The sequence below is a fragment of the Saimiri boliviensis genome, chromosome 5 (assembly GCF_048565385.1).
Source record: "Saimiri boliviensis isolate mSaiBol1 chromosome 5, mSaiBol1.pri, whole genome shotgun sequence".
NCBI classification, from domain to species: Eukaryota; Metazoa; Chordata; class Mammalia; order Primates; family Cebidae; genus Saimiri; species Saimiri boliviensis.
The window spans coordinates 86,713,518-86,728,160 of NC_133453.1; the positions used below are offsets into that span (position 1 = coordinate 86,713,518).

Consider the following 14,643-nt stretch of genomic DNA (forward strand, 5'->3'; position numbering starts at 1 on the left):
GAGCAAGTTTTAATACTGAATACAACCTAAAACAAATGAACCATAAGACCATCAAAATTGGGAATTATGGCAGAGACTAGCAATTGCAGTTTAGAAAACCTTCTCTTCTCCCTCTGGGTGCTCAGCTAGTCTACATTTCTCATCATTTTTTGCGGGTCCTAGTCAATAAAATAAGAGTGCAGGTGACACGTGCCACTTCTAGGCCTGGCCAAAGACTTCCTAGGTGTGCACCTGCATGTTCTTTCTCCCTTTGATTGGAAAGAGGACTGGCAGGGTGAAGCTGAAGCTGTGTGTTGAAAATAGCCTCACCTGGGTCCCTAATTGTGTAGATTTGACTCCCAAAGACCAACAATATCCAACCCAATTATGTAAATTAAAACCTTATTATGTGAATCATTATACATCTTAGTGTCTCTAGTGGGTTGAATGGTGACCCCAAAAGATATGTCCATGTACTAACCTCCTCCCCCAACCACCAGTGAGTATAACCGTTTGTAGAAAAGGGTCTCTGCAGATGTCATGAAGTTAAGGATCTCAACATGCAATCATCCCAGATTATTCAAGTAGGCCCTACATCCAAGAACAGTTCTCATAAAAGACAAGAGAAGACACAGAGAAGAGAAGGCCAGGTAAAGATGGAGGCAGAGACTGGATTTACACAGCCACAAGCCAAAGAACACCCAGAGCCACCAGAAGGAAGAGAGGAAAGGAAGGAATCACCTTTAGGGCCTTGGGAGGGAACAAGGCCCAGTCAACAGCCTGATTTCAGACTTCCGCTCTCCAGGTCTGTGAGAGAACACATTGTTGTAAGCCACCAAATTTGCGGTAATTTGTTAAGGCAGCCATAGGAAGCTCAGACAGCATATATTCATTACCCTACCATTTGGAGCACAGGAAACTACAAAAAAAACCTTATACCGCAGTCAGTAATTTAGTTAGCAATGTTTTAGGTAGTAATGATACTTGCATTGTTTTAAAAGTTTTTAAATGATAGAAAGGGATAAATTATATTGTTAGGAATCAAACATTTCATTGTAAAATAAAGGTAACTATAAAAATCAAAGAGATTAAGCAAAAATAAAAATTTATTGAAAATAGTGAATTCATAATTTTTGGAGCTGTATTCTCAAGATCTAGAAATCTACACTGAGAAGCAAATTCACTCCACAGCTACGAAAACTGCTGCACTCACATCCTCATCTCTAATACTACCTCCCCCACAAAAGGGATCGCTGGAGAAGTGACTTATTCTAGGCCTGGGCAAAGAACATGTAAGTTAAGACTGAGAGATCCTTTTCATACTATAAAACAAGCTCTCAAGGATTAATAGGGTCATCTGATACGGACACAAGAACCAGCACCAAGGGATTCCCATATAAATCAAAGAAGTGATCATATGAGCCTCAAAAATAATATCATGTTGATTGAAAAAGGATGATTCCGGCTGGGCGCAGTGGCTCGCACCTGTAATCCCAGCACTTTTGGGAGGCCAAGGCAGATAGATAATGAGGTCAGCAGTTGAAGACCAGCCTGGCCAAAATAATGAAACCCCGTCTCTATTAAAAATACAAAAATTAGCCCGGCGTGGTGGCACGTGCCTATAATCCCAGCTACTTAGGAGGCTGAGGCAGGAGAATCGCTTGAACCTGGGAGGCAGGGGTTGCAGTGAGCCAAGATCACGCCACTGCACTCCAGCCTGGCAACAGAGTGAGACTTCATCTTAAAAAAAAAAAAAAGTAAGAGAAAAGAGAAAAATGGGGAGGGAAGGAGAGGGGAGGGATGATTCCATGAAAATTCATCAGTTCATAGTGATGCTCAAAAAAAGGAGGCCAGAGAAAACCCACTGGTCATCTTTTGAGGGATCTATTAATCCAAATTCTTACTTTAAAAAATGGTAATTGAGGGGAAAAATTCCAGGAATGATTACATTCCAGGATAATCCAAGATCCAGTTGAAAGCTCTAGTTACTAGATTAATGTATTAACAGAAGGAAAGGGGGATTAGCAAATCATGTTTTTCCAACTTGTAATGAAACTGATTCAGCGAAAGATTATCAATTGGTTTCAAATCCATTAGGTACAAGGTTGATATGTAACTGGACATATTTATGGTGCCAAAGTAACACCAAGCAGAATTCTCTCCAGCACAGCGGAAAACACAGTTACACAGGGCCATCAAGTTGTCACTGGATCCACTGGCCAAACTTAATGATGTGACAACCAGACATTATTTTTCTATTATATTTCTATTATATTCTTGACAAAGATGTTCAACATCAATCTGTAATGCCTTTAAATCTAAATTCTAGTTAATAGGAAACCCAGGAGCTAAGACATCCCTAGGAAAGAGGTAAATTGCAGAAAGTGAAACTTTCCTATAAGAGGGCTTGCATAGTATATTCACCACATGAGCATCATAAACAAAAGTCTACTCCAATTTAAAGTGATTTAAGAAACATAATGGTCAAACAGGATGTGTGACTGATCCTGCACAAGATTCTCATTTGAGCAAATTAGATAGAAAGAACATCATAAGGAAGATTGAGAACAATAAACCGGGTAACAGGAGATATTAAGAAAAATGTTATAAGGTACATACTGAATTTTTTTTTTAAAAAAGGATAAACTAGAAAACAAATACAAAAAAAAAAAAATCTAACTAATGCACAACCAAAAGAATGAATGTATAGTGGGGGAAGATTCACTATCAAAATGTAAGAGAAAACTAAGGGTCAAAGATAAAATTTGAAAAAAAGTAAACAGATCACAAAATCTAATAATTTGAAAATTAGCACTTAATCATACCATAGAATTATGGAAACATGGTAAAAATATAACCAATTTAATATATTAAGCATAGTAAAAATGTCAGTTAGCCAGAGGATAGAAGGAAGGGAGGAAAAGGAGAGGGAGAAATGGCTGTCTGCTATCCCAACAGCTGGGAGTGAGAAGCCAGAAAGGAGTGAGTGTAGCTAAATGTAGAATCAAAGTCTGGAACTTGGGAAATAGGGACTAAAGGGCAGATTAAGTCTGAAGTCTAGGAGCAAAAGGGAGGGAAAGGGCCAGGGAAAGGCTATTGCTGGCATCATCGTCTTTTCTTTCAGCTTCTTTACCACTGTCTCAGCTCTTCCTATGCTTTCTCAAATGACTCTAACATACCAGCCACCAACACCAAAGTAGGCTATAAAAATGCCACCACTGTCATACTCATTTATTACCCCTGATGCTTCAAGGACAAGCCCTCCTTACCTGGAACGGCCCATGGGAAATAATTTATCAGGATTCCACAGTATTTGCTTACTAGGCAGGGAAGAGCTTTAACTGGCTCATAAAAACATGAACATTAAAAAAAAAAATTGAAACACACACGCATACACACACACACATACGCACACACACACACACACACACACACACACACACACCATGGAGATGCCTTTGCTCTTTACTTTTTTTGGAAATTTAATTCCAATAGCAAATTGGCTTAAACATTGATGCAAGTTCTCCAGGAAGAAACTTGTCTGTCTTTTTTAAAGAAATAGTATTAGACAACAAGGGTTTAAAAAATAATTAAATTCTTAATGACTAAATACATGCATATGGTATGGGTCAGCTGTGTTGAAAAAGACAAGAGATCACCTCCCACGATAGGAATAAGGTGGCTTCTTAGTGCCACTGGCCTGGCTGAGTGGCAGCAGAGGGCTTCCCCTTTCCTGGATCAGGACCTATGCCAAACCTGGAGAGCTACAGTCTGACCTCCCTGAAATGCTTAACACAGGAAGCTCAGGCTAAGTGGCTACAATTTCCTGCTACCTCTCACTCTCATCTTTTGTTTTGTTTTTTTAATCTCCTTCTCCCCATCACTTTATACAAGTAAAGAAAGGGGAGATGTTCTGTGTCTACCCTTCCCTTGATCCCTTCCCCAAGGCTACTATGCCAAGCCACAGCTAGCCGTCAGAAGGCAGGTGCAAAATCACCACAGGAAATAACCAATCATACCCTCAGCACCAGCAAACCCAGAAGGAAGCTTTTATAACCCAACTTAGTGGTGGCACCTCTAACACCTTCTGGACTGAATTATACGTTCATGGGATCTACAGTCATCCTCATTAGGCATCTCCAATGTCCCGAATTCTTTAACTAACCACTTCCACTTGATCATCCAGCAGAGGCACACTTATGAACCCACCACCTATAAGTTCTATAGGCTCCCCCTAAATCACTTCAGCAGGCACAGCGCAAAACCTTAGTAACAAACCCTTACCTACTACAATTTTTGCTTCAATGGCTTCCCTGGTATCATAGGCAACAAATGAAAAAGCTTGTGAGTAGAGTATGGAAACAGACTTTCTCACTTCACTATCTGGGTGGCCTTGATATTGACCTAGTCGTTTAGGCTCTGTGAACCTCAGTTTCATCAACTGTAAAATAAGGGACTTGAGGAACAGACAGGAAAGGCAAAGGGACTTGCACTTTACTCCACATGCTCCTTTTTCTTGGACAAGCATGTGTTAGCTTTTCTGATAGAAATAAAATCAGAGTGGCTTAGGAAAAATGGTCTCTAACAACCCTTCCAGATATAAATGATCTGAAAGTCTAAATTCATCCAGGATCTCCAAACCCCCTAAAGCAGCATTTATCCATAGTAACGACTGCGCTAAGAGCTCTAAACTTACAGGAAATGGCCAAAACTCCAAAACGAAAATGTGCAGCACAGGGTCTACACCAAAAATTGAGGCACAAGTGAGAGGAAGGGGCTTTCTCTCTTTCCATAAGTATAAATACCACTGAAAGAGCTCTTACAGCTAGGTAGCTTGAGGAGTTTTACCTGCAGTTCTCAAAGGACCCTGACATTTCCAGCTTTCTTCTCTCACACCACAAAATTTGCCTCTGTGTCCCCACAGAGTCCTTAAATTAATAATGTCTTCATGGGAACTCAGTTCACCTACGATAACACAGAAATGGGTATGCTAGGATACACCTCACCTCACCCCAAATCCAGCAGAAATGTGTCTCTTCCATGGCTTCCATAGCCCCACTCCCTCCAGAATTAGTTATACATTTCTTCATATGATTTTAACCTTTGAGACCCACTAGAAGCTCAGGTCATCTTTATATTTAAGCACTAAGCCAGGAAAGGACCAAGGGGTATTTCAGCAACACTGTTACTATAGAAAGCTCTTTAGGATTTAATCTTAATTAAATTTGGGACAGAATTTCTGGAATGTATTCTCTATTCCTATCAGCATATCAGTCATGTTAAAAAATGTTTATCTTCAACATGAATGTATTAGTATCACTGAATTATTACATTTAAAAATGGTTTCCTTCTCTGTTTAAAGTAATTCCTAGAATTGAGCAGTGAATTACTTTCATTTACCAAAAGCAAACCACAATGACAAGCAGAGGAAGGTGGAAGGTGACAAGTTCATGGAAACAGCAAATTTCTGCTTAGTCTTCCAGCCCACCTCTTTCACCTGCCTTCTCCCTTCTGCCCTCTCTGCCAATAATGCAAGCTTCCTCTCCACTGTCTTCCATACTCAGCCGTTATTTCTTTCATTCAACACGTTTTCAATAAGCATGTTTCAAGCACTGAGCAAGCTGTTAGAGGCCCATATCCTAAAGGAATTTACTCTTGAGGGAGACACACTTAAATACACACTTACAAAACAAAGTGATACACTAATGCAATCATACAGAAGTATGAAGAAGTTGGTGCCCCAAATTAAATGATGAACTGCCACTTCATGATAAAGTCAAGTCATGAGAAAGCGTTTACTGTGACACTCCATATTTGCTTCCTTAGAGAGAAGCAGAACAGATTCAATGCACCAGCTTGTACAGTGCCTTACAGCATAGAGAACATTTCAGTTTAGTTAGCAATGCAAGAATAATCTCTGTTCACCAGTAACGCTGATATATTCTTTTATATTTATCTAGTTCAAAATGATAATTTACAAAAGTTTACAACTTTATATAAGTTTTTTTCAGTGAGGAAATCAGTGTGGAGGGAAAATGTGGGCAGGAAAATTAGATGAAGCCATGGATGCGGCTGGTAAAACACGTCACTGAAATACTGTGCTTCTGGTATAAATGGTCTCTTTCAACCATTTACACCAAATTTGTGGCTCAGGCCACAAATCTGGCTCTGAGCATCTTAGCAGCCAAGGAAAACAATGACCAGTTCCATGATTCACCATGTCCATACAGTAATTTTTCATGGAACTGAAACCTGAAATAATTTCTCCATAGGTCCTCCCACACATATTCATAGTTTCTTTTAAAAATTAATTTCTTTTTTTTCTTTTTTTTTTTTTTTTGAGATGGAGTCTCACTCTGTCACCCAGCTGGAATGCAAAGGGGTGATCTCGGCTCACTGCAACCTCCGCCTCCCAGGTTCAAATGATTCTCCTCCCTCAGCCTCCTGAGTAGCTGGGACTACAGGCACTGGCCACCATGCCCGGCTAATTTTTGTATTTTTAGTAGAGACGAGGTTTCACCATGTTGGCCAGGATGGTCTCAAACTCCTGACCTCATGATCTGCCCGCCTCAGCCTCCCAAAGTGCTGGGATTACAGGCATGAGCCACTGTGCCCAGCCTGGAAAACAATTTCTTTAACATTATCTGTCACTTTCTGTACCTTGCCTATAACATGTATCCTAAATAACATATACTATATCCATATTATATGCTTAAGAAGAAATATGTGTCCAGTATATTGTGTACACAGCATTGGGGCACTGGGGTGTCCTTCCTGTGCATCAGATATCAACGCCACCCCACAGTCATTTGAAGGTTTCACAAATAAGATTTGCATTAATATTTTAGACTGAAAATCTATAGCTGAGGCTTTTTTCTAACAGGATAACATAACAGCTATTCAAACCACAAATTATGGTTTGAATTATGATTTAATTGACATACCATAAAATTCACACTGGATCTCTTCTTTCATCACTTTTTTCATAAAAGACAGCATCATTGTTTCTTACCTGATCACAAATCAGTTCCCATTTTTTCTCATTGTCATACTGCCGCAGTAACCTGGCTTTGTCAGGAGGTAGGTTCATAGCATTCTGTTAAAAAAAGAGAGAAAAGATGTCACATTCCACAGCAGGCTTCCAACTGGGTAACTTGCAGGCAGACCAAAGAATACCACTATGGTTCTTTCATGACTCTCTCAATTCCTAGTATCTGATTAAATCAAAATACCCAAAGAAGTCAGTTAAACATCAAACTGGTTAGATGAGAGGAGGGAAACTCTGAAATTCTATATTGGGACATGTGAGATGGTCTGCTTTGAACAATTAGACTTGCATTTTAGCAAAAGTGATGCCTTATCTCTTTGGCAGACTCCCTTTCTACTCAACAAAAAAGGTCAGAAGATACCCAGTTTCTTTTTAAAGCACTATCACCCCACCAGAAACAAAGCAGAAAACACCAAACGAGAACTCAATGACTAGAACCACTGATAGATTCAAATTATACTCAATTTGATAAACAACCATGAGGAAAAAAAAACAAATTAAAAAAAAAAAAAAAAGACAATGATGCAACTAATTTTTGTCCCCTCTGGGAGATGACAGTATTCCTTGAGGACATATGTTAATATTTGTGTCAACATTAGTAACCACAATTCTCAGTTTAGCTATATTGGTTTATGAAGTTGAGTTTGAAGTAGGAAATTAATCATGAGCCAAATGAGATGTTCAGACATCAGCACTCATGTAAACTCCCTCTTAACACAGCACACCTTCTGTAGTGCTGGTCATGGATTTCGCCCAGGTACTTTCACATGTCATGAATCCAGTGTCCCAAATGACCAATCATACACATTTTTAAGAAACTAGGTTTGGATGTAAGGTGAGATCTTTAGCAAAAGACCATGGCAGAGTAAGAGAGCCTCAGAAGGAATTCAGATCTAGTCTTTTGGCTTCCCCGAAGCTCTCATGCGCTAAACAACTGAGCTAAGTAGTCAATTAGCATATTACATCTATTAATCATCCTGTCTATTCCCCTGGCATCAACACTCTAAATCATACCTATCCCTAAGTAAACAATGCAGTCCCTTATCTGGGTCAGTCTTCAAGCAGGAATGCAAAGGTCTTGAACTTTTAATGCTCAAGTTTCCAGCTCTCTGAAGGACTTGACTTAGGAAGAAACAATTCCCCTGGTCACGGTTATTGTCTCATGTTATAGGGTGAAACAAGTTCAATAGAAGCAAAGGTCAGTGTGCTATCATGACTTAATGATAGATAATCAACCATTGATTATGATACATTAAATTTTTCCTTAAATTCAATCTAACATCTAGATTGGTATGCCTTAAGTATATGTGCCACTTACTTGAGTCTAATCCCACAGATTTTACAAACACTTGTCTTTAAAATATTTAATTTTTTAATTGCTCCCCTCGAAGCTGACAATTTACTTGGAAGAGCTTTGGACTTTAGAGTCTTCAATGGTACTACCAAAGGTTTCTTAGATACAGAAATACCTAATATGGAAAAATGTTTTCATATGGCCTATCTTCATGGACTATCTACTTGAACTACAATGGAAAAAAATCCATTTGTAATTATTAGTTATTACAATTTGACAATGTTAAACAAAGATAAGGAAAAGAAGAATTCCCTGTGTATCTTTCTGAGGAAGTCTAATGTTATTTACCGGTAAATGGTCAGTCCATCATTGTTTATTTGCACTCTAGAGAAGGAAGTTTTCCTCTTAAGACTGGTGTTGACTTTCATGTTAGTGCCCCAAGTATGATTATGCATTAAGTAAGAAGAATAGGCCGGGCGCGGTGGCTCAAGCCTGTAATCCCAGCACTTTGGGAGGCCGAGGCAGGTAGATCACGAGGTCAAGAGATCGAGACCATCCTGGTCAACATGGTGAAACGCCATCTCTACTAAATACAAAAATTAGCTGGGCATGGTGGTGCACGCCTGTAGTCCCAGCTACTGAGGAGGCTGAGGCAGGAGAATTGCCTGAACCCAGCAGGCGGAGGTTGCGGTGAGCCGAGATCGCTCCATTGCACTCCAGCCTGGGTAACAAGAGCGAAACTCTGTCTCAAAAAAAAAAAAAAAAGTTAGAAGAAAAAGATTAGAAATTAGGTAAGTTCTTTTCCTCCTGAGTCCTTACTAATCTCGAGATATAAGGGAATAAAAAAAAAAAAAAAAAAAGGAATGCCTGAACTCCTATAAGGTACCAAGCACTCCATTCAGCACGTTGCACATGTAATCTCAGTTAATACTTGTAGTAAGCATGTGGGATAGACATAATTTTCTCCATTTAATATATAGGGAAATAGACCTGGGAGAATTTAGTTAACTTGCTCAAGGTTGCACAGCTTTACTGGAACAAAGACATGACCTAAACTTAGTCTGTTAGGCTCCCAAGGACAAACTCTGAAGATGCCACCAAGCTTTTTTTTGTAGGAGAGCAAAATGGCAATAGCTTGCGACCTTCTGTTAGTATTCTGCTAGACATTCCTGTGGAAGCACTTGGCAAACATCACCACAGAAATTACATGCAGGCTTTGCAAAGAGAAAGGCAAGATGCCCCTTCCAACCAACCTTTATTTTGATTTAATAGTCTTTAATTCAACAAATGTTTATGGAGTACTGCCCCTGTACAAGCCCTGTGCAACATGCTGGGTGGTAGGGTGGGAATCCAAACAGCACTATGTTATGGTGGGGAGACACACAGGAAACAAGGCTTTTTAAAGTCTGGTAAGGCTTGAGAAAGGTTATCAGAGGGTAGTTTTAGATTAGACAGTCTGGAAAAACCTCTCCAGAAAAAGCAACAAATAATATGAGTCCCAACAAATGAGAAGGATTGGCCAAAGAGCGGATGAAAGCACACCGGGCACAGTGAATGAGGGAAGCCTTGAAGGCAGGAAATAGCTCTGCACATTCAAGGAGCTGAAAACAGTCAGAACAGCAAGGGAGAAAGTAAAAAAGAAGGGATGATAAAAAGATGAAGTTGGAAATGTGAGTCAAAGCCATATCATGCCTAGACATGCAGGTCCGGGTCAATATACACTTTATTGTCTCTGAAGTGCTACCAGAAGCTATTGAGGGCTTTTAAGCAGGTAAGTAACATAATGAAGTTGTTTTTCAAAGATAACAATAGGTGCTATGCGGAGAATGGATTCGAAACAGCAAAAGCAGGGAGGCAGGAGGAGGCCAGGCCTAAGCAGTCCAAGTGAATGATGGCAGCTTAGATGGGGCTGATGACACGTTGAATGAAGAAAGGCAGACAAATGTCAGAAACATTAAGTGAAACTCATTGGTTAGACTTAAGGGCTGGGAGGGATCTGTACCTTGTTTCTAGCTTGAGTCACTAGGTGAATGGGGGTACAGTTAATAAGAGGGGCATATAGCAAAAGGCAAAATAAATCTGGAAGAGGTGGTGAAGAATACAATTTATAAATGACCCTGTTTAGGTATGAGATAGCTATGAGCTAACCAAGAGAACAGTCAAGCGGGCAGGTAGATACATGATTCTGGAGGTCAAAAGAAAGGTCTGAATCTCTGAGCAAGAAGAGACTTAAGAAGTCTCTTCGAGCATGATTAGTTATTGTCAGAACATCAATACATCCAAACTAAAACTCCCCTGGGTAATCATTCACCAAGCATCTAAAATAACCCCTTCCATGAGTCAAGCCTCTGAGCTACTCAGGCATACACTGTACAGCTTAATAATTCCATAAGGACCACAAGGAAGCAGTTCTATTTAAAATCAGACACTCCGTAGAGGTCTGGTTAAAGTGCAGGGATGCTGTGATTAGCTGGTAATAACTGCTTTAAAACTTCTTTTGAGTGAACTCATTCCTCTTGTGCTGTACAGGGCAAGACTCTGGAGTCCGAGCTAAATGTTTGAGCAGGTAATTCACGAGTCCAAGTTACTTTGTGAGGAAAATACTGGCTCTATCTCCAGGTCCCTTTGCTGCCTTTATAAAAAAGGACTCCTCTTCTATTTGGCTGAAAATATAAATCAATATCTGAGTTTTTCTAACACAGTGACGACTCTACCTCACCCATACTTCATGATATCTGCGACATAGGACTCTCCTTTCCTTCCTTTTATCCATTGTTCTACCCAACGTATTTCCTGGGCTTCGACCTTATAGCAGAATATGTGCACTGTAGGCATCTGAGACAATTTAATCATGAAGTAACTGCCCGCAAGTATTGCCAAAGGTCTATGGAAGACATATGATATTTAAATTGAAAAGTTCAGTGGATGTTAATTATCTTTATCTTTTTTCTAGATTGTACAAGTTCCTCGTAAACTAAATTAGATCATCTAAGAGTATTATTTCTGTAAAAAATGTTCCTTTCCTTCCACTCTCAACCCAGCAAACTTTAAGAATCAATTCAAATGTCATTTATCATTAGAATCTTCCCAAACTACTCTAGAAAGACCTCTCATTGGGCTCTAACAGCACTGTTTACATGTCTCTAATATAACACCTAGTACATTGTACCCTAACAATCTGTTTGCCTACCTAAATTTCCCACTGGACTGGGTACTTCAAGAACAATTTTTGCTGTTCTTGTTAATCACCAACGTATGGCACAGTACGGCAAATAGAAAGCATTAAACAGCTGTTGAATACTGAAGAACAAACAGACTCAGCCATACTTCCCAGCCTGCAAATGTCCTTAATGATTTATGATTTATGCTTTAGCTATTAACAACGTCTACATACTGAACAGCATTTCAGTTTCTTGTAAAACATCATTCCATGATAATATCTGTTGCTTCTTATTTTCCCAACAAAGATTCATGGGGGCGGGAATCTTCAATTCTAGCAACATTTTTCTGAAAAGAAACATGAGGGTTTAGGCGGTCTTCTGCCACATTTCATAAACCAGGAACCTGAACTGTGTTTTGTTGCCAGTTAATTCAGATTGTATCTATTCCCAGTGGTAGTTCCAGGAATGGTCTCTACTCTGGTTTTATCCATAATTGTACTACTTTGTTTTAAAATGTGTTTTCCATCTCAGAACCTTTCGAAAATAGAAATTATAACTACAAAATAAAGAAAAAAAGAATATCCAAAAATTCCTGAGTACTTTATAAAGAAAGTAATTATGGTAAAGAAGAATCTATGGTAGCCTATGTATCTTAAGTTATACCCACAGATTAATTATCATACACAACACAGAATAGAATGATGGTCCCCAAATCATTCACAACCAAATAGATCTATGTGATAGCAATAGAGTTTTCTGATACCAGCTTTTGACCTGGTTTCATGGCAGTAATGCAAACCTGTAAAACGTCCTTCTTTTACCCTGATTTCCTCAAGGCTCATACTTAGAAACCCACATTGATATGGAGACACACAGGAGGGAAGTGCACCACATGAAACACACCTTATGTAATGTATCTTTGTCCTTATAATCTGTAAATTAAAACTCACAAGTATTCAGTCACCAGATTTTATAACAGGACCTCTTCTATATAACCACTTGCTTAGAGAGGAAAAACACGGACTTTGCAAGGAGTGCTTCTTAAGGAAGCAGGGAAAATCATGTCACAAAAGAAATGGCTTAGATGATCTTTTAGAGCTCTTAAATAACAGAGATACAAAAGTTTTCACTCAAAAGAAGGAGTCATTACTTTAAAATTTTTTTAATTATTGTAGAAAACATGTCACTTAAAATGTACCCTCCCTCATAACCATTTTTAAGTTTATAGTTTAGTGTCTATAACTACACTAATATTGTTGTGCAACAGTATCTAGAACTTTTCCATTTTGCAAAATAAATTCTATACCCATCAAACAACAACTCCCCATGTCCCCTTCCCCAGAGCCATTACTTGTTGCTACAAAAAAAGGAAATGGGATGGACTGCAACTGGATGGTTGGCAGCACAATGAATTCTAAAGAGGCAACGCAGAGCGAGGATTTACTGATTTATTAATTTTTACTAGTTGGGCTCTGGAATTAGGCTAGCTAGATCACCACTTATCACTGGTGATCTTAAACCACACTATTTGAATCCTAAAGCAAATTAAATAATTAAACACCCCACAGTCGAAAAAGCCGGAAAATGTAATTCAAAATTGAAAATCAGAATCCAAATCGAGGGTCAAAAACAAGATGTACAATTTATTGATAGTCTGATATGGTCTCAGGCACTTAGGCTCTTTGCATACATTACCCAATTTAATCTGTCTTATAATCCTGACAAGTAGGTATTATCTTTTCCATTTAACAGAGAAGGAAATTAGAGGTCAAGGAGGTTAAGCAATTCCTCCATGCATGAGGTAGGTGGCAAAGCCAGGACTCAGAATAGAGTCTGTATGACCATCCCCCTCCATGACACTTGAACTACAGTGTTTCTAAAATATGACTTGTCTGAACTATGCAATCCCACAATTCCACTTAAATAATCAGACATAGTCATTAGCATGGAAAGTGAAGGTGGAAACACATAACATTAATATTTTCATATGAAATACTGACATTTTAATAGAAGTATTCTAAGATGTTGAAAAATATAAACTACAGCCAAAAAAAAAAAAGAGTGGGCTGACTATAGATAGCAAGGTATGGCGTCAAATCAATATATACATAATAAACTGTCAAATAACAAATCAAGACAGAAATACAAATACATGGTAAACTCAGGCTTTGATGAGGCATCAATGAAGCAGCAGGAAAGAAGATAAATACACAAATATAAAATGAAGCATGTCAAATAATACGACAGAAACTCAGAGAAGGAGCTATTACTTTTTCTTATGGAAAGCAGGAAATGCTATGCATTGAGCCTGGATGTGTGGGGAGGATGGTGAAGAATGGCATTAAATGGCACCAAGTTTGGGCTTTGGAGATGGGCCACCTTGGCTGCAATCATGCCCACCATCCATTTATAGCGTCATCTCGGCTAAGTCATTTAAACTAAATCTCAGTTTCCTCACTTGTGACGTGGAAATGTTGAGTATCACGATGGTGATGAGGATGGCAGTGATGTCACTACCTGCATCACAGAGGCTGGGCAAAATTAAATTGGATAATCCATGTACAGCAGCGTCATCCACATCTATGATTTTGCTTTGTGTTATTTTGCTATTTCAGTTCCCTGAGTTCAACCATGGTCCCAAAATAGGTTAGTGAAGAACAATAAGATATTTTGTGTGGGAGAGAGAGAACACATCCACATAAACTTTTTTTATAGTATATTATTATAATAGTTCTATTTTATGATTAGTTATTGCTAATTTCCTGTGCCCAATTTATAAATTAAACTTTATCATAGGTATGTGTATATGTAAGAAAAACAATCATATAGATTAATTTCAGTACTGTAAGACTTCAGATATCCACAGAGGGTCTTGACAAGTATCCCCCGTGAGGACTACTATAAACTACCACAAAAGTTAAGTACACAGAAAGTACTCAGTATGTTCAATGATATTATTCCTATGATTCTTATTATTTTAGGTAAAGGGAAAGAGACAAACAAAGGCATGAACACAGGAGAAGGTAAAGGGCTGTGCGTCACACAGAATAAACCAGGAGGTAAGGCGTGCATAGTGTGAGACCAAGTTTGCGTGGACAACAAACCAGAGAATTTCAAACTTACTCTATGGCAGTCAGAAGTCATTGGCCAAAGAAATATCT

General features: G+C 38.8%; 1 protein-coding gene across 13 annotated transcripts in view; it reads right to left on the minus strand.

Moving 5' to 3' along the window:
* The window catches only part of FMNL2 (formin like 2), a 320,067-nt gene that overhangs the window by 124,929 nt on the left and 180,495 nt on the right, over nt 1–14,643 (minus strand). For all 13 annotated transcript variants that reach the window (XM_074399688.1, XM_074399687.1, XM_039469557.2 and 10 more), the window contains exon 2: nt 6,992–7,075. In XM_074399688.1, the coding sequence (XP_074255789.1) occupies nt 6,992–7,075 (84 nt within the window). The remainder of the gene's footprint in view (nt 1–6,991; nt 7,076–14,643) is intronic.